The sequence below is a fragment of the Plecotus auritus genome (genome assembly GCF_963455305.1).
Source record: "Plecotus auritus genome assembly, chromosome: 9".
NCBI lineage: Eukaryota > Metazoa > Chordata > Mammalia > Chiroptera > Vespertilionidae > Plecotus > Plecotus auritus.
The window spans coordinates 20562225-20583463 of record NC_137783.1 but is presented as its reverse complement, the minus strand read 5'-3'; the positions used below and the strand labels follow the sequence as shown (position 1 = coordinate 20583463).

General features: G+C 40.0%; 1 protein-coding gene across 1 annotated transcript in view; it reads left to right on the top strand.

Moving 5' to 3' along the window:
• The first annotated feature begins 6043 nt into the window (after window positions 1–6043).
• ABCC2 (ATP binding cassette subfamily C member 2) overlaps window positions 6044–21239 on the top strand; it is a 71464-nt gene continuing 56268 nt past the window's right edge. The window contains exons 1-3 of the mRNA XM_080641799.1: window positions 6044–6195; window positions 8033–8206; window positions 21105–21230. Coding sequence (XP_080497925.1) covers window positions 6163–6195; window positions 8033–8206; window positions 21105–21230 — 333 coding nt within the window. The 5' untranslated portion in view covers window positions 6044–6162. The remainder of the gene's footprint in view (window positions 6196–8032; window positions 8207–21104; window positions 21231–21239) is intronic.

Below are 21239 nucleotides of genomic sequence, written 5' to 3'. Positions count from 1 at the left end.
TGGGCCTTCTTTTGGATGTTCTGAGTCTCTCTGACTCAGCTGCAGTTTGTTAGGTAAGTTGATTTCAAAGGATCAGGCCATTCATATACAAAAGCCTCTGCGCACAGGTTGGATGGGGCGGAGTCTCAGGGCAGAGCAAACAGCAATGGCTTCCCATCAGTCCTGCCCTAAGAGGCCTCCGGGTCTCAGTGTCCCTTGGTAATCGCTGCAAGCACCTCTGAGAGAAAGCTGCCCTTGAGTTCCACCTGCTGCCAGACAGTCCAGTTTCTCCCCGAATGAGTCTGGGTCCCCAGAGTCTCGCCCAGAACTGGAGTTCAGAGCAGTCAGGAGCTTGTGTCTCCCTGTGGATTGAAAAAGCCAGCCACATACTCAGTTGCCAGCCCTTTCTGCGCGCGCCTCCGTACCTCTGCCTTTACTTTCGCATCTCCTCTGAGACTCGGTGTGCCTTTCTCTTCCCTTCTAGTTCTTGAATTTCCACTCAGCCAGTCTTCTTGTGGTTCTGGATAATGTCAGTTTTGTCTTTTAGTTGTAATTTTGAAGTTGTGCGAGGCAGCAGTTCAGGTGTTTACCTATGCCGCCATCTTGGTTTCTCTCTCATTCTGGTTCTTAATGATTATCTTCCTTTCAAACCTCCAAAAATTTTCTTCATTTAGCAAACCTTTCCAGATCTTTCCAGTAGTTAATGTGAGATTTTATCTGATTTTTAGCACCTTTATATTTAAAAAATCAAGGCATTTGCTCATTCAGTCTTATAATACTTTTCCTATTCTCAGTGATTTAAAAGATTTCAGATAATGGTTCTGCAATTATCTCCATTAGTTCTTTCAGAACCTGTTTTGGTTTGCAGAAACTTCTCTGACATTTATGCCACCCTTGCCAATGTATAATGTAAACAGTAAAGTGCCCAAATATCCTGCTCTCCCTTGCCCATGGAATAATCAATATTGACATTTCACTTGAATTATTTTAGAACAGTTTTAGGTTCACAGCAAAATTGAACATACAGATTTCTTACACACCTGTGCCCACACATGATTATAATTCCTATCAATTACTTTTGTTCCTCTTATTTGCAGTAGATATCACAGGGAACTTACATATTATTTTTAGAAAATGATCCCACTCATACCATACTACTCACTAGGTCTTCTCTTCAGTCCCAATGAACATTTTTAAGCATTGCTAATTTGCTCTTCCAACTACTTGCCAGATGAACCCAGGCAATAGTTCCTCTTCCATCTGGTAAGTAGAGAGTTAGAAGACAGACATCACTGTCCAAGAACAGTTCAGATATTTAGTTAGATGTCTGTATACCAGTGCTTTTATACATGAGGGAGATTGTTATTACACTGTTGTCAATACACAAAGGCAAAACCAGATTTATAAAAGAGATGGGAAGGAAGGAAAGTATACAAATTAGGAAAAGTAAGCGTTTTTCTTGATTAAGATGATTAGCTGAGGGCAAAGTATGGGAAGGCCAATATTGAGTAGGCTGGCTGGGTCATTGGAGTTTGGCTTTGAAGCAAGCATGACAGAGCTGTCTAATGTTTACCCATGTGCCATTAGTATCACCACTTTAGGTAAGCTAGGTTAGTACCAATAATTTCACTCATCAGAATTTCTCATTTCCCCTCTTTGGTCAAAATTAGCTCCGAAAGGAATGGATTCAGACATGAGGATTTTATTCCCTTTTTGAAAACATGTCATCAGTTGGATGTTGACTTGGGATAATGGCCATATAACGTTTAATCATTCAGATATTTAGCAGTGGAAGAAAGCAACAAGTATGAGAATAATCACAATCTCTAACAAACATTTGGCACCCTATTTTTATCGTTTTATTCATGCTTTCATACATTTATCTGATAAGTATGAGAAGACCATTTGATTATATGAGTAGTTTAGAATGTACATATTGAGGAACTAGAAGGTAAACATTACAAATTTCTATCAAAATTTAGTTGACCTAATTATGGAGGACAAATACACTGGGAGTAGATAACTCATAAAACATGATTATATGAGCCCTGGTCAGGGTGGCTCAGTTGGTTGGGTGTCATTCTATGCACTGAAAGATCGCTGGTTTGATTCCAAGTCAGGGGACATTGCCTGAGTTGTGGGTTCGAACCCCAGTAGGAGGCGTGCAGGAGGCAGCAGATTGATGTTCTGCTCTCACATCGATGTTTCTCTCTCTCCCTCTCCTTTCCTGTATCTTTAAAAATCAATTTTAAAATCTTAAAAAACAAATAAACAAAAGTCCCAAAAAACATAATCATATGAGAAAGTAATTGGACCACTGTACATGAGGGAGCAGCATACTGTTTGCTGTATGCTTTTGTCTTTCTTGATGTTCATTGGGTTCATTTAGAGACTTTAATATGCTAATCAAAAAGCTGACTCCTGTCACGGATTTTGTTCCTGTCTGTTTTAATGTTCCCCTAAGATACTGTCTTTTATTAAAGTCAAAAGTTCCTATAGAGACCTACTGTATATTTTCATCATTCCCTGGTATTAGAATTCCATTTTTCAGATATTTACAACAAATGAGTAAACATGAAAAAAAAATCTAGAGGTTTAGAGGGAGGAAGAAGGCTCTGATACTTAGAATTAAAGGAACCCATATGGGTGCACATACAAAGCTAATGTACCCAGTGCATTCTATCTCTGATCAGAAGCACATGATATTAACTTCTCAAACTTGCAATTATAAATACCAGGAAATACCAGAACCTTCAAAACAAACAGACAAAAACAAACAAATAAGGTTAACAAACTAGTTTTTCCTGGTATTTACCTCCTGCCAAAGAATGGATTCCTATTGAAAGCCACCTGAAAAATTTAGACAATAAGGAAGAAAGAAAGAAAGAAAGAAAGAAAGAAAGAAAGAAAGAAAGAAAGAAAGAAAGAAAGAAAGGAAGGAAGGAAGGAAGGAAGGAAGGAAGGAAGGAAGAAGGAAGGAAGGAAGGAAAGAAAGAAAGAAAGAAAGAAAGAAAGAAAGAAAGAAAGAAAGAAAGAAAGAAAGAAGAAAGAAAGAAAGGAAGAAAGGAAGAAAAGCAAGCCACCTGGCAGAAATCACCAATGGTCAGATAACCAAAATCCTATATCACTGACACCAGAGGGGAAGAATATTAAATAAATGCAAATCTGAAAAATGACTTAGCTTGTAAGAGCCAAAAAACTTAATCACTATCTGTACCACTTACCAGATGAGCCAGGGAAGGTGAGCTGAGGACCTGCGGGATCTAAGCTGGGACAAGGTGCACCTTCATGCTGCATACTTTGATGGTAAGTCTTAGGTGGGAAAATTCTTGATAAAATTCTCTGGGTTGTGAGAATTTTATCAACCCCTTCTGCCTGCTGCTTTCCATAGCCATTCAAGGAATGATTGGGGCTGCCTTACTCTCTGTGAAGGTGGAATTGCATTGGAGGGGTTTCTGTTAGCTCTTTTTAAGACTTCCAGAGGTGAAAGCTTAGAGTGCGTAGGGAGTTTTCTCTCAGTTCTCCTAAAAAAAAAACACCAGTGGTCGGCAAACCGCGGCTCGCGAGCCGCGGCTTGCCGCTCTGTTGACTAATGAGTTTGCCGACCACTGTCATATACTACCCTTTACCTCTTTGCACACAATATGCCACAATTGCCTAAACCTCACAGCTTCCAACTACACGGTAACATTTAGTCTAGTCCAGTGGTCGGCAAACTCATTAGTCAGCAGAGCCGCGGTTTGCCGACCACTGTCCTAACTGTTCCCTCCCATTTTGTAGTATGAGTCTCAGCAGTTGAAGACCAGTGTGACAAAGAGTTGGGGACAGTGCAGTGTGACTATCTAGGGCTCTTTTAGATGCCAGCCCCACACCTGGCCTGAAAGACTGGTTAGAATTAGGCTGGTTTCTCCTGAACCATTGTGGCAGGCTTCTCCTCCTGCTCTGTTTCAGGCAGAGGTGAAAGCTGCTATGGCTCGCTTCCATCTTAGAAGGTCTTGTCATTTCTGGAGTTCAGTTTAGAGGCTAGCAAACTTTCCCTTTAAAGGTCAAATAGTAAATATTTGGGGCTTTGTGGGCCAAGAGTCCTTATGGAAAGACTGTTCATGTTGAGTTTTATAGTTAAAAAATGTAAAAACAAAGGTCAGATGAAAACAGGGGTCCACTGGACTTGGCCTATGGGCCAAATTAACCCCTGCTTTGCTTCATTTAGGATTCCATCTGTCTTCACTGGTGGATTTTTAAACGTTTATAATTGTCATCTTTCCAGTTTGCTTCTGTTGGTATGATCAGAGGTCTGTACCAAAGCCAGTGAACTCTGATTATGCCTTTATCCTAAATCATTTTAACCCTGTTATAGGCACACAGAAAAGTGTGGAAGTCCATCTATGAGACAATAACTGAGTAAATGTTCTAATAACATTTACATACCTTTCAATATTAATAACCCAGAACATACCACTGGTACTAGTGGTAAATATTTTTATTATTTGTGAATTTAAGATAACCAGAGGTATTAAATATACATTACTTAATACTTAGGCCAGGTATTAAGTATACATTAGAATATATATGTATGTGTACATTAAAATATATATTATTTTCTTGTTAATCTCTGTAGATACAGTCTGTATATACCCACAGAACATAGAAGTGGCTTTTTGTGTGTGTTGACAACCAAAATGGTTCCGCATGATCTTCCAAATGATGGTGCTTGCCCTTTAATATGTTGGCAAGCGTGCTGCTAATTTGGATGTCCTGATTTTAAAAGAATACTTGCTTTACTAGGAGAAGAGGGCAAAGAGGAGCTATTGTTTAATGGGTATTGAATTTCAGTTTTGCAAGATGAAAAAATTCTGGAGATTGGCTGCACAGCAATGTGAATATATTTAGTACTACTGAACTGTACACTTACAGATGGTTAGGACGGTAAATTTTATGTCATGTGCTGGTTTTTTGTTTTTTTTACCACAATACAAAAATTTGCTTTAAAAATATTATTACATAAGTAATACCTGATAATTATGGAAAAATCAGAAAATACAGACAAGCAAAAATAAAAATAAAAATCACCCATGATTCTACAGCTAAGGTTAACATTTTGTTGCGTATATGCATAAATTCCATATGTGTAGGTTCACATTGAATATGCTATTTTGTAACCTTTTTCAACGTTTAACCATCTGTTAAATTCTATGTTCTTAATTTAAAATCCAAAGGAGGAGGATATTTCACACTTCTATGAACTCTAAGGCCTTAAGCAGAAGTGAAACTGCACGTTTAGGGGTGCATACCCCTCCTTTGATGCTTCTCTCTTTATATCATGTGTCCTCCGGAGAAGTAAAGGCTTCTCCACTCCTGATCTGCCAGTCAGCTCTGCTAACATCTTTCAGTAGTTCCTTTTTTTTTTTTTAATGTATTTTTTATTGATTTTAGAGAGGAAGAGTCTAGAGGGAGAGAGAGATAGAAGCATCAATGATGAGAGAAAATCATTGATCAGCTGCATCCTGCATACCCCACACTGGGGGTTGAGCCAGCAACCCGGGCATGTGCCCTGATCAGGAATGGAACCGTGACCCCCTGGTTCATAGGTCTACGCTCAACCACTGAGTCACACCGGCTGGGCAGTAGTTCCTTTTATTTTTTATTTTATTTTATTTTATTTTATTTTAATGTATTTTATTGATTTTTCACAGAAAAGAAGGGAGAGGGATAGAGAGCTAGAAACATCGATGAGAGAGAAACATCGATCAGCTGCCCCCTGCACACCTCTTACTGGGGATGTGCCCGCAACCAAGGTACATGCCTTTGACCGGAATCGAACCTGGGACCTTTCAGTCTGCAGGCCGATGCTCTATCCACTGAGCCAAACCGGTTAGGGCTGGGCAGTAGTTCCTTTTAGATATGCTCACACCTACAGAGGCTTCTGGTGCTTGTGTGAACTGATGAATCTGTCCCCGGGTCTCCTCGGTCACATGGCTGTCCACTGGGATCATGTAAACATACCTTCAAGCAAGGTTAACGATTAAATTGTTGGGATGAAAGGTCAGGAGAATTGCCTTGAGTTGTAACATCAGAATGGGAGATGACACATCACTACTCACCTTCCACCTTCTCTGAGGAAAAAGAGTGAATAAGAAACAACAGTGATACGGGAGTCTTCATTTCAAAAGAGCTCCAGGAATCATGCTGGAGGAGTTCTGCAACTCTACTTTTTGGGTAAGAAATTACACTTATTCTCTTCTCAAACCAGAACAAGTAATAGATTAGCCTAAAGTGGCCATAAGGCAGAATCAGAATAGTTAAATATGCAGTTGGTCTAAAGCTCAGGGTATTTTTTTAAAATAAAAGAATGTCATAATATCTCCAGAGGATATTCTATGTGGGAGAAGTAATATATTTACTTATTTATTTTTAAATTTTAAAAAATACTTTCAAAAAATTGATTTCAGAGAGGAAGGGAGAGGGAGAGAGAGATAGAAACATCAATGATGAGAGAGAATCATTGATCAGCTGCCTCCTGCACGCCCCACACTGGGGACAGAGCCCGCAACCCAGGCATGTGCCCTGACCGGGAATCGAACTGTGACCTCCTAGTTCATAAGTTGATGCTCAACCACTGAGCCACACCATTTGGGCAGTAATATATTTATTTTATAACATATGTTTATTGTATCCCAGACTTTTTTCTTGGACAAGCTACCTACAAAATTGCCTCTCTAAAGAGAAATAGGAAAATGGCTTCTAATTTCATCAATGTTAAGAGTAGGAATTGTGTGATTTGTGGGGTAGGAGGAAGAAGAGAAGGTCCATGACTGAGTCCTGTTGAATAATGTCGATGATGAAACAATAATGCTCTGAACTAGAGTAACTGGCGATTAGTGATGTGGACTGGAAGCTGAGGATAGGGATGCAAATCTGGACATCATGAGCACTGAGACAATTTTTTGAAACATTAGAGCAGAGAATTTTGAGATACACAGTGTGAGCAACAAAAACAAATGGTTTAATGGAAGAGAGAATGAGAAGGGACTTTGGATTTAGTGGTATTAAGAAAGTGTGGTCTACAAACTCCTAGCATCATCATCAGAATTACCTAGAATGTTAAAGTAGTTTGAATATCTTATATAAGTCTTCTTGATTTTAAAGTTAGGTAACCTTAGGGAGAGATAAGAAGAGCAGAAGTGAGATAGCAGAGCACCTGGGCAGCACTTCCCAGTCTTAGAAAGAACCTGGGTCCCAAGACCAGAAAACATACCTCAGGAAGGTGGGGCTTAATAGGCCAACCCTTGAGAATTCTCTCTAAGAGTTATCTGGCAGATCATCTTGATCAGGGCACCTTAACCTTTTCTTCAGAGAATCTGTTCAAACAGCCATACAAAACAATTCCAAAATATTTATTGGGAGAGAAAAATCTATTCTCACATGACTCAAATATAAGAACTAGTGCCCCCACCCTCAATTCACAAGACACTTCTCATTATTGCAGAATGCAAAGACGAGTACAGAACTTGCTGGGAATAAGCCTTCTGTTCAACAGTTTCATTGTGCTTCTATGCTGAGGCCTCCTGGGTTTCTGACATAAGCTCTCTGGAGTCTAAATGTCATAGCATGACTAAGCATTCTACCTGCCTGCATATTTGAGTGTCTGCCAATGAGTTCATTTGGTGCTAAAGACTAGAATAAGAAAAAGTTTTTATATCCCAAGGAACTATTCTCTCCATTTGGATTGGAGAAAAGTCCCTCTTCTTCCCACAACTTGGCAAATGCATTGGCGAAGTTTAGTCAATGACTGGTGGGGAAATTCACTTAGAATCACAGGAAGAAAGGTCTTTAATGGTTGCATTGGCCCAAAAAAGTCACTACATGTCATTAAATTGTGAACTTGTATCAATGGAGATGAATAGAAAAATACAGCAGAAGCGTCAGGCTGGATGTAGATATACAACTTAGTTAAAATTGTTTGGAAACGGGTTGGGGTGGAAGGTGTGGGCTAGGGCTGGTCTTCTGTCTTCAAAATCATGTAACTAACAATCCTTACATTTTGGTCCCCCAGAATTCCTCATTGCTGGATAGCCCGGAGGCGGACCTGCCACTTTGCTTTGAACAAACTGTTCTGATATGGATTCCCTTGGGCTTCCTTTGGCTCCTGGCACCTTGGCAACTTCTCCATGTGTATAGATCCAGGACCAAGAGATCTTCTATAACCAAACTCTACCTTGCTAAGCAGGTATGGAACCCAAGTATTTTCTAATTCCTTGGTGCACCATAGAGACATTTTCTGGGTGGTATATGGTAAGTGTCTTCTTCCCTGTCTTTAACCAGCCTTCCCAGGTGCTGTTGACTCAGGTAGAGACATGTTCTGTGAGTGTCCCTCTCTCCACCTGCCTTATGCCTCCCTGGTCCCTTGCTATATTACTTAGTTAAGATGACTTTGAATTTTGCAAAAGGATAGTGATTTAGAAAGCTTCTGGGGAGCGGACACCCTGAACACCAATAATGGGTACCAAAATCAATAAAATATGTAGTTGTTGTCTTTTTAGTATTTGAGAAGGGAACGTGGGATTTCCTATCCTTAAGCTGTTCTATATCAGGAGACTGTAATTCAGTTGGCACCTACAATGAGGTGAAAATTAACTATATGATGTGTCCTCTGTCCTCTCGATTCAGGCAATCCAGCCATCATCGCTCATCTCCCCAAACTTGGATCTGAAATAGGGCTTTCATTCTCCCACTCTCAACCTGAGGACTCATGGTTTTCTTATGTGAGGACGCATGTGGAATTTTCATATATTACTCTTTCCATTTTCCCCCTCCAGTTTTAAAATCTTATATCTCCAGGACTTCTTTTAGTTGGACTCTGAATTGATCATCCTTCTCAACTTCTCTCTTTTTAAATTTTCTTTTTCTCTTTTTATGTTCTGAAAGATTTCTCCAAATTTTCTTTCTGTCATCCTAAAAAGCTTTTGTTTTAGTAATCACAGATTTGACTTCTAAAAATTCTTCTTACTTTTTGAGTATACCTCTTAAAAAAACAACAGCATAAACCAACAAACTATTAATGGATGCAATGTCTTCTCAAATCTCTTGTAGGACATTAATTTTAAAATAAACATTATTTTCTGTTCAATTAATTATTTCTGTTTGTTTCATGCAAGAATCAGTTTTTCTGATTAATTATATTGATTATCTGCTTTAATAGTACTGGCTTTTCTCAACTTTCTGGTGGTTATTAGTGTTCTGTTTTTGTTTTTTTAAATATGTTTATATGTTAATGAACATGTGTGGCTGGAGTAGGTTCCTCTGCCATTATATATGTCTGCTTCCCCATCTGGCCTCTTCCTGATGGGAGGACTGCCTGTGAGCTCTGAGATTTGCATGACTATTTGGACTATGGGCTTCCCCCAAGAGCAGGATCTTGGGTGGTACCTTTCTACCCCTACTGTGTGCCCAGTGAATTTACTCTGGATGAAATTACTATGGGGCAGCAATACCCCCTCTACCCATTAGGCATCTTTCAGGGAAAGGATTCAGTTTCTTTAGAGAGTACTTTTGTTTTAGACTGTTTGGGGTACGGGTGGTAAATATAATTGTTGTCAGTGGATTTGCAGTGATGGGGTGGGGGTCAGGAAGAGAAGAAAGTGACTGGTGGAACTATACTACCGTAGTTCTGTACACAGAATTTTATTTAAGACTGACTTCTGTCCTGTTTCCCATTCTTACTCACTGTCAGGGCTGACTACAGAGAATAGATTTATATTGGTTAAGACTCTCTCACCTGGAAGTCATACCTGCTGGTTTAAACAGTAAAGAATTTTTCTTATAAAACAAACAGTCCAGAGGTAGTGTAACTCCAGGATTTGTTAACATAGCAGCTCAACAACATCAACAGGTAGCTAATTGTTTTAATCTTTCTTCTGCTTACTTCAGCATATCAAGCCAATTACCAGGCTAGCACATGATTGCAGGATGGTTGCAGCAGCTCCAGGTGTCACACCCATGTCAGTGTCCAGAGGCAGATAAAGAGGTCAGGTGCCCCTATGAGTCACTTCAACAAGTAGATTTACTGAGATATAATCCACATACCATAGAAGGCACCTCTTTAAAGTGTATAATTCATAGTTTTTTTAAAATATAGTCACCATCACCACTGTCTAAAATCCCAGAATATTTTCATCGCTCCAAAATAAACCCTGTACCTATTAAGCAGTAACATCCTGTTCTCCCCCTCTCCTCCAGTCCCTGGCAACTCTAAGTCTACTTCCTGTCTCTATGAATCTGTCTATCCAGGACATTTCTTATACTTGGAATTATGCAATACTTTTGAAAGTTGTTTTTTTATTGTAATAGAATATACATAAGATAAAATTAACCATTTTAATCATTTTAAAGTATACAATTCAGTAGCATTAAATACATTCATAATGTTGTATAGTCATCACCACTATCTAGTTCCAGGACTTTTTCATCACCTGAAATGGGAATCTTTTACCCATTAAACAGTTATTTCTCATCCCCTCCTCCCCCAGCAACCACAAATTGGCTTTTGGTCTCTCTAAATGCCCAGTTTGGATATTTCATATAAAAATGCAATCATACAGTATGTGGCCTTTTGTGTCTGTCTTCTTTCATTTAGCATTATGTTTTCAAAGTTCATCCAGGTTGTAGCTTGTATCAGTATTCCATTTCTTTTTATGGCTGAGTAATATACCATTGTATGAGTATACCATATTTTATTTATCTAATCATTGGTTGATGGATATTTGCATTGTTTCTCTTTTTTTGCCTATTTTGAATAATGATGTTAGGAACATTTGTGTACAATTTTTGGGTGAGCATAGGTTTTCAATTTTCTTGGGTGTATATTTAGGGATAGAATTGCTGACTCATTTGGTAAGTTTATGGAAACTCTATATTTTGAGGAACCGACAAACTGTTTTCCAAAGTGCCTGCACCGTGTTATATTCCTGCCAGCAATGTGTGAGTTTCTAACACAGTAGTCCTTCCTTATCCTTTGCGTTCCGTGGTCTCAGTTACCTGAGGTCAACCAGTCTGAAAACAGTAAATAGAAAGTTTCAGAAATAAACAATTCATAAGTTTTAAGTTGTATGCTGTTCTGAGTAGTGTGGTGAAACCTCTTACCATCCAGCTCTGTTTCGCCTGGGATGGGAATCACTCCTTTGTCTCCATGCTGTATACACTACCTACCCGTTAGTCACTTAGTAGCTATCTGTGTGATCAGATTGATTGTCTCAGTATTGGAGCACTTGTGTAAAGGAACCCTTGTTTTACTTAACAAAGGCACCAAGTGCAAGAATAGTGATGCTGGCAGTTCAGATCTGCCAAAGAAAAGCCATCAAGTTTATGTATATATATGAAAATACATAGTGTATATAGTGTTCAATACTATCTGCAGTTTTAGGCATCCACGGTGGGTCTTGGAACATATCCCCCTGAGGATAAGGGGGGACTTCTTTACTCATCCTTACCAATACTTGTTATTGTCACCTTTTTGATTGTCACTATCCTAGATGTGAAGTGGTATCTCATTGTGGTTTTGATTTACATTTCTCTAATGACTAATAATGTTGAGCATCTTTTCATATTCTTTTGGCCACTTGAATACCTTCTTTGGAAAATTTTTTTATTTCAATAAACCCTTTGCCTATTTTTAATTAGGTTATTTGTGTCTTTCTATTGTTGAGTTGTAAAGAGTTCTTTATCTTCTGGATCTATATATCACTTTGAACGGTGAAGAAAACTTTTCCCAGAAGTCCCCACAAGCTAGTTCTCACAAGCTGTCCCCACTTCTCTTTGGCCGGAATTGTGTCATATGTCCATGGCTAAAGCAGTCACAGGCCAGTGGAATGGAACCATTATCACTGGTTTTAATTCACCTCATGGGGTTGGAAATGGGTCCAACTTCTACCCAAACATATGGCTGAGCTGAGTAGGATAGGCATTTTACAATAGAAGAGTTCTGTTAGGAAGAGGAGAATGGCTGTGAGGAGGCAACTCTACCAGTCAGGGTCCCAACAGGAAACAGATGTCTGAAACAAAACAGGATAATATGAGGAAGTTGTATTTACAGAGGGACCTGGAGCTTAAGCAGCAAACTTACCACTCTAGGCTTGAAGGAACAAGAGTGGGGAGTGAATCTGGTGGGGCAGATAGAAGATACAAGCACAGCAACTAGAAATGTAAACTCAACCTCCCTTCACTGTGGTCTTTTCTTGTGTGTTTTGGGTGATGGTTTTTTCTGTTTTTACCTGTCACCATTGACACGTATGTTTTTTGTCTTCTAAAACTTATCTGATCTACTGAGCTTACCCTTTTTCATTCATATTCTCAGTGCTATTATGAATTTATTTCTTGGTACTTTACCATTTCAGTGGGTTGGGGAAGGATGGGAGATAAAGTACTAAACCTGCATCTTGGACAGGAAACTCTTGCCTTTTTCTTTTTCTTTTTTTTTAAAATTTAATAAATCTTTATTGTTCAGATTATTACAATTGTTCCTCTTTTTCCCCCCCATAGCTCCCCTCCACCCAGTTCCCACCCCACCCTCTGCCCTTACCCCCCACCCCCGCACTGTCCTCATCCATAGGTGTACGATTTTTGTCCAGTTTCTTCCTGCACCCCCCAAACCCCTTTCCCCCTGAGAATTGTCAGTCCACTCCCTTTCTATGCCCCTGATTCTATTATATTCACCAGTTAATTCTGTTCATCAGATTTTTATTCACTTGATTTTTAGATTCACTTGTTGATAAATATGTATTTGTTGTTCATAATTTTTATCTTTACCTTTTTCTTCTTCTTCCTCTTCTGAAGGAGTACCTTTCAGCATTTCATATAATTCTGGTTTAGTGGTGATGAACTCCTTTAGCTTTTTCTTATCTGTGAAGCTCTTTATCTGACCTTCAATTCTGAATGATAGCTTTGCTGGTAGAGTAATCTTGGTTGTAGGTTCTTGCTATTCATCACTTTGAATATTTCTTGCCACTCCCATCTGGCCTACATAGTTTCTGTTGAGAAATCAGCTGACAGTCCCTATGGGTGCTCCCTTGTAGGTAACTAACTGTTTTTCTCTTGCTGCTTTTAATATTCTCTCTTTGTCTTTTGCTCTTGGCATTTTATTTTATTTTATTTTATTTTTTTAAATAAGTCTTTATTGTTCAGATTATTACAGGTGTTCCTCTTTTTTTCCCCCATAGCTCCCCTCCACCTGATTCCCCACCCCACCCTATGCCCTTACCCCCCCACCCCCGCCACTGTCTTCATCCATAGGTGTAAGCTTTTTGTCCAGTCTCTTCCCGCACCCCTCACACCCCCTCCCCCCTGAGAATTGTCAGTCCACTCCCTTTCTATGTCCCTGATTCTATTATATGCACCAGTCCATTCTGTTCTTCAGATTTTTTATTCACTCGATTTTTAGATTCACTTGTTGGTAGGTATGTATTTGATGTCACTTTGTTGTTCATAGTTTTTATCTTTACCTTTTTCTTCTTCTTCCTCTTCTTAAAGAATACCCTTCAGCATTTCATATAATACTGGTTTGGCGGTGATGAACTCCTTTAGCTTTTTCTTGTCTGTGAAGCTCTTTATCTGCCCTTCAACTCTGAATGATAGCTTTGCTGGGTAGAGTAATCTTGGTTGTAGGTTCTTGCTACATTTATTCATCACTTTGAATATTTCTTGCCACTCCCTTCTGGCCTGCATAGTTTCAGCCGAGAAATCAGCTGACAGTCGTATGGGTGCTCCCTTGTAGGTAACTAACCGTTTTTCTCTTGCTGCTTTCAAGATTCTCTCTTTGTCTTTTGCCCTTGGCATTTTAATTATGATGTGTCTTGGTGTGGTCCTCTTTGGATTCCTCTTGTACGGGGTTCTGTGTGCTTCCTGAACTTGTAAGTCTATTTCTTTCACCAGGTAGGGAAAGTTTTCTGTCATTATTTCTTCTAATAGGTTTTCAATATTTTGCTCTTTCTCTTCTTCTGGCACCCCAAAAATTCGGATGTTGGTACGCTTAAAGTTGTCCCAGAGGCTCCTTACACTATCTTCATATTTTTGGATTTTTTCTTTTTGTTTTTCTGGTTGGGTGTTTTTTGTTTCCTCATATTTCAGATCTTTGGTTTGATTCTTGGGGTACGTTGATCTACAGTTGAGTTTCTGTATATTCTTTATTTCAGACAGTGTATGCTTAATTTCTGACTGGTCCTTTTCCATTTTTTGGGCATTCTCATTAAGGTCCTTGAAGGTCTCACTAAGCTCCTCGGAGGTCTCATCAAGTTTCTCGGCAGTTTTTAGAAGATTCTTGAGTAACCTTATAAATGTGGTTCTGAACTCTATGTCATCCATTAGTTTGCTTTCCTCCATTTCTCTCATTCGTGACGTGTTTCTTTGTCTCCGCATTTTGCTGCTTCCTTGTGTTGATGGAGTGGCTTTGTGTGGTAGGTGACCTATAGGGGCCAGTAGCTCAGCCTCCCCAGTCACCTGAGGTGGACGCCTTTGGTACACCCCTTTGTGGGCTGAGTGCAAAGTCTTGGTGTAGTTAAGCCTTGATTGCTGTTGGTACACTGGGAGGAATTGACCTCCAGGCCAATTGGCTGTGAGGACCCGCTGTGTCTATAATGGAAGAACTGCTGTGCTGGAGACACGCTTATGGTGCAGGACTTGTTTCAGTGGGGCTTTGGTGCTCACTGAGTCTGCCTCTTGAATGTGTCACTTATGGATGTGAGGAGTTGAAATCTGGTGTCTCACACTGACCACTAGGTACACTGTCTTCTGGATCTCCAATGGGGTGCAGGTCAGCTACTGTCTGAGGCCACCCAGCAGGAGCTACAGTGAGAACTACAGTTTTCTCCTCTTTGCTTGGGGTTTGGAGGTTTTGGAGCTGTCTGACCCGGGCTGCAAGTTTGCTAGGTTAAGCTGCGATAGGGCACGCCATTCATATGCTAAAGCCGCTGCTTGGAGCTTGGGTGTGTTCGTAGATTGTGCAGGGCGGGGTCTCAGGGCGTTACTAGGCTAGGGCGGCAAACAGCAATGGCTGCCAGTAAGCCAGCTCTGCAGCTCTGCGTCTCCCACCGTGTCCCCGCGTCCTGCGCCCCAGCACAATAAACAATTGTTCCTGCGCGCAGCCCTGCAAGCAAGCCTCCCTCACTTTCCGAGCCCACGGCAGACAGTCCAGCTTCTCCCTGTAGAGGTTTGGGTCCCCCGCGTCTCCCCAGAAACGAGTTCGGAGTAATCGGGAGCTTATCTCCCTTCGGGTTGAAAACAGCAGCGCTCCCAGTCACCCGTCGCCAGCCCGATTAGTGCATCTCCGTACCTCAGCTTTTCAGTGCTTGTGCACCCCTCAATGCTGTTTGCTCTTTCCTTCTAGTTGTAGAACTTCCACTCAGCCAGCTTTCCAGTGGTTCTGGGTGATAGACGTTTTGTCTTTTAGTTGTAGTTTTGAAATTGTTGTGCGAGGCAGCAGTTTAGGTGTTTGCCTACGCCGCCATCTTGGATCTCCTTGCTCTTGGCATTTTAATTATGATGTGTCTTGGTGTGGTCCTCTTTGGATTCCTTTTGTTTGGGGTTCTCTGGGCTTCCTGGACTTGTAAGTCTATTTCTTTCACCAGGTGGAGGAAGTTTTCAGTCACTATTTCTTCAAATAGGTTTTCAGTATCTTGCTCTCTCTCTTTCTTCTGGCACCCCCATAATTCTGATGTTGGTACGCTTGAGGTTGTCCCAGAGGCTCCTTACACTATCTTCATATTTTTGGATTCTTTTTTCTTTTTGCTTTTCTGGTTGAGTGTTTTTTGCTTCTTTGTATTTCAGATCTTTGACTTGATTCTTGCGATCCTCTAGTCTGCTGTTTGGTCTCTGTATAATATTTTTTATTTCAGTCAGTGTATGCTTAATTTCTAGTTGATCCTTTTTCATATCCTCGAGGGTCTCGCTAAATTTATCGGTCTTTTCTAGAAAATTCTTGAAAAACCTTATAACCGTGGTTTTGAACTCTATATCCAGTCATTTGCTTTCCTCCATTTCTTTCATTTGTGATCTGTTTCTTTGTCTCCGCATTTTTGCTGCTTCCCTGTGTTGATAGAATGCTTTGTGTGCTAGGTGTCCTATAGGGCCCAGTGGCTCAGCCTCCCCAGTTACCTGAGGTGAACACTCTTGGTGCACCCCTTTGTGGGCTGTGTGCACAGTCTTGTTGTAGTTAAGCCTTGATTGTTGTTGGTATCACTGGGAGGAATTGACCTCCAGGCCAATTGGCTGTGAGGATCAGCTGTGTCTACGCTGGGAGAACTTCTGTGCAGGAAAGACCCTTATGAAACAAGACTTGTAAAAGCTTCTGTGCTCAGCTTGAATGGGGCAAAGTCTCAGGGCAGAGCAGACAGTATTGGTTTCCTGTCAGCCCTACCCTAATAGGCCCCTGTGTCTCAGTGTCCTGTGGTAATTGCTACAAGCACCTCTGAGAAAAAGCCGCCCTCGAGTTCCACCCACTGCCAGACAGTCCAGTTTCTCCCCGAATGAGTCTGAGTCCCCAGAGTCTCGCCCGGAACTGTAGTTTAGCGCAGTCGGGAGCTTTTGTCTCTCTCCCTCTTGAGAAAGCCAGCCGCGCACTCAGTCCTCTCCGCGTGCACCTCCGTACTTCTGGCTCCTGCAGCTCCTCTGAGTCTCAGTGTGCTTTTCTCTTTCCTTCTAATTGTAGAATTTCCACTCAGCCAGCCTTCCTGTGGTTCTGGATGATGTCCATTTTGTCTTTTAGTTGTAGTTTTGAAATTGTTGTGCGAGGCAGCAGTTCAGGTGTTTACCTATGCCGCCATCTTGGTTTCTCCCCCTCTTGCCTTTTTCTATGCATGTTTTTTTTTTTTTTTAAGAGCCAAAAACAAATAGATAAAATTTATTAGAAATAAAAGTAAGAAAAATGTGAAATTCTGAATTCAGATTCTGCAAATAATTACACAATTTCATTGTAGATAACATCTAGCTTAGAAGTGATTTTTGAGAGAAGGGCCTGATGATAGGGCATGCTGATGTCTTCCCAGGACCTTTCTTCTCACTTCCCACGTGTCAGAAAGGCCCTTGGCCACCCTGTCCTGCAGTCCCTTCTCCCACACTCCTGTGCCTGTCACGCTTTCCCATGAGTCTCAATGTTCCCTGTCCATTGTACTTCTCTTTTGCCAGGATGCTAGTCAAACTAATAGGCATCAACTACCTTTAACAGAGTCTCTCTCACATTTCATCTGTCAAAAATGTAACTACCTACTCATTTTCAAAGGTCTTACTCAAATCCTGCCTTCTTTTTTTTTTTTTTTTCTTCAAATTTTTATTAAGGTATTATATGTGTACATATCTTACCATTGCCCCCCCCCCACCCCACTCCCATACCTGCCCTCACCCCCCAATGTTTTGCATCCGTTGGTTACTCTTATATGCATTCTATGCATGTTTTTAAAACATAATTTAACTCATTGTATATGCAATTTTGTAGTCTATTTTTTTTAACTTCAGATGATATAAAAAGCATTTCCCCAAGTTAATATTATTCTTCTAAAAATTTTATTGATTGATTTTGAGAGAGAGAGAGATAGATTTGTTATTTCACTTATATATGCATTCATTGGTTGATTTCTGTATATGCCCTGACAGAAGTTCAAACCCACAACCTTAGCATATTGAGATGATGTTCTAACCAACTCAGCCAGGGCTAAAATTATTCTTAAACATAATTCTGATCACTAACATCGTTCAGCACATGAGTATACCATAAGTTATTTTAACAACTCTTGCAGCATTGGCTCCTCCCAACAAATCTCTCCACAACTGCTTTTGGGTAATTTTTGTTTTATAAGTGCTTCACTATTAAAAATGAGGCTCCAGGCCCAGCTGGGTGTGGCTCAATAGTTGAGCATTGACCTATGAACTAGGAGGTCACGATTTGATTCCCAGTCAGGGCACATGCCCTGGTTGTGGCCTTGGTCCCCAGTAGGAGGCATGCAGGAGGCAGCCAAGCAATGAATCTCTCAGCATTGATGTTTCTATCTCTCTCTCTCACTTTTTCTTCCTCTCTGAATTTAATAAAAAAATATTTTAAAAAAATGAGGCTCCAGTTAACATTCTTGTGTATAAATATTTGCCTACAATTCAGAATATTCCTCAGAATAGATTCTTAGAAGTAAAATTACTCTATCAAAGTATATGATCAGTTTAAGTCTTTTGAAACATAATGGAAACTTTTTATAATCTAGGAAGATTTTTGTCAACTTATAGTCTTAAAAGTGCATTAAAATTCATTTCTCTGCACCCTTGCCAGCATTACATAATATATTTTTAACTTTACATGCAAAATTACATCACATTGTTTTACTAATACAATTGATTTTTTGAAATTTGTTAAGATTGCCTGGCTGGAGTGGCTCAGTGGTTAAACATCAACCTATGAACGAGAAGGTCACGGTTCAATTCCTGGTCAGGGCATATGCCTGGGTTGCAGGCTCGATTCCCAGTATGTGGTGTGCATGAGGCAGCCGATCTATTATTCTCTCATCATAAATGGTTCTATTTCTCTCTCCCTCTTCCTTCCTTTCTGAAATCAATAAAAATATGTTTCAAAATTTTTTGTTAAGATTATTTTTCATTTGTGAATTGTCTATTCACATCACTTGCTCATTTTTTTAAATGTGGGGGGGGTAGTGTATTTAAATTTTATCTTTTTAATAGATAATTTACAGATGGTTACAATATTTAAAAAATAAAAAGAAGTTCATGGTACTCCAGTTTCTCATTCCTGTTTGAGCTGGCAACCATCAATACCAGTTCCAGAGATAATTCATACTTGTACAAATAACTACCTACGTATATTTTTTTCACACAAATGTTAATGTCACATATATACTCTTCTATGTCTTGAAGATTTTTCCATTTGGCACATAAAGATCTGCTTCTTTTTATTGGCAACTTGAGATGCTGTTATTTGAGTATACCATAATTCATGTGCCCTAATGATAGAAATCTAGGTGGTTTCTAATTTTCTACTATCATAAGCAATGCTGTAATAAATAGCTTCATAGATATGAGTGTGTCTGTAGGATGAACTCCTGGAAATGAAATTACTGGGCTAAGGGTATGTGGACTCAAAATTTTTATAGCCAGTATAAAGTTCCCTGCATTGAGGTTTTTCCTCTAACCAACTTTTTATTATCAAACTTTTTGATATTTGCTAATCAGATAAGTGAAAAGTGGTATGTCATAATTTGAAATTGCACTCTTTTTTTTACTAATGAGAGTACACAACTTTTCTTATGTTTAAAAGCCTTTTGTGTTTCTTTTTCTTTAAATTAACCATTTATATTCTACTAGAGGCCCGATGCATGGATTCGTGCACCAGTGGGGTCCCTCGGCCTGGCCTGTGCCCTCTTTCAATCTGGGGCCCCTCAAGGGATGTCAGAGAACCGGTTTCGGCCTGATCCCCGCAGGCCTGATTCAGACAGGAAGGAGCCCGATTCCCACAGGCCCGATTCTGTGCGTTAAACATCTGCCCCCTGGTGGTCAATGCTTGTCATAGTGACCAGTCGACTGGTTGTTCGGTTGCTTAGGCTTTTTATATATATAGATATTTTGCATTAGTTGTTGGTTTGTTGGTTTTTAAAAATTGCTTTGTAAGAGTTCTTTATAGTGTAAATTGGTTCTTTTTGATATGAATTGCTTCCTGTATTTTTAATAAGTCTGTATGAGTTTAATATATGTAAGCCCATGACAAGGCCCCCTCCTTTTCCTTGGCCTAAGGAGTGGTGTGCTGGTTGGTATTCTCTTTATCTCAAGGATGGGTGCTTTAGCTCCAACTTGCTCTATTTTACCTCCTAATTTACCTAAAGGCAAACATAAATTAGCACTGCAAAATCAATTATTTTTCCCCAAAAAACAATTCACAGTCTCATGTGAGGAAAGCACAATACTGTGCAGCATATTATATACTCCAGAAACATGCATTCCTCTTATTAATGTGTTTTCACTCTAGCCTTGTTAAATAATAGCACTGTTCCTACGGTTAAAAGTGATTCATTTCCCTCGTTGGCTGGTTTTCATTGCTAAGGGCCCAGTACCTTTGCCTGAGTCATTCTGGATGAATGAGACATTGGAATGAGTAGGGATAGATAGATGGGAGTAGAAAGGGTAGGCAAGACAGTACTAAGGATCTTTATTTTGAGAGTTAAGATGCTGGTGGACCTCCTCAGCAGAGGTAGTAATTTTCCATCCTGATGAGGGTGGTGGCCCTTTCGAACAATACAATGTGCATCATGTCTCATTAGCTCATCGGACAAATATTGATTGGCTTGTAGTCATTTTAGGATGACAGAGTTGCAATTGTTTGCAATGTTAACCTCAAAGTTTATATGGGGAAATGGCTGGGACTAAGACCAAAGAAAGGTAATAGTGCCATTCCAACTAGAGTGGGGGATCCTCCTTTTAAATCTATGCCTTAGGTATCTATTGCTGTGTAACTGATTACATCAAAACTTAGCAGCTTGAAAGTAAACAGTTTTTATCTCACAGCTTCTCTGCATCAGGGATTTGGTAGCAGCTTATCTGGGTTCTGCTTCAGGGTCTCTCATGAACTGATAGTTACTATGCTGGGACTAAGGTCATCTGAAGTTTTGATTGTGGCTGAGGATCTGATTCTAAGATAACTCACTCACATGTTGACAGGACTCAATTCCTTACCAAGCGAACCTCCCCATAGAGCTAGAATGTCCTCATGAGGGGCCAGTGAGTGATCTAAGAGAAAGAACAAGGAGGAAGCCAGCTAGTCTTGGAAGTCACACACTGTCCCTTCCACCATATTCTACTCATTAGAAACAAATCATTAAGGAAACACACTCAAGGAAAGAGGAGCTTTATGGAAGAGAGGCATATCAAAGAATTTGTAGACTTATTTTAAAACCATCCCACTCAACATTCCTCAAAAACACTTAGCATACTTCGAACTTTATTCCATTGCTTGAACACATGTATCCATTCACTCCAGAAGTATTTATTGGTGTGTTATCGGAATCACTGCATACCATTTTAACCATCAGTTACTGGAACCATTTTATTTTAAAGAATGATGTCCTCCTAACAGTGGTCTTTTTCCTCTCCAGGTGCTTGTTGGGTTTCTTCTTATTCTAGCAGCCATAGAGCTGGCCTTTGTACTCATAGAAGACTCTGGACGAGGTACGGTCCCTGCCGTTCGATATACCAATCCAAGCCTCTACCTGGGCACATGGGTAAGTCCC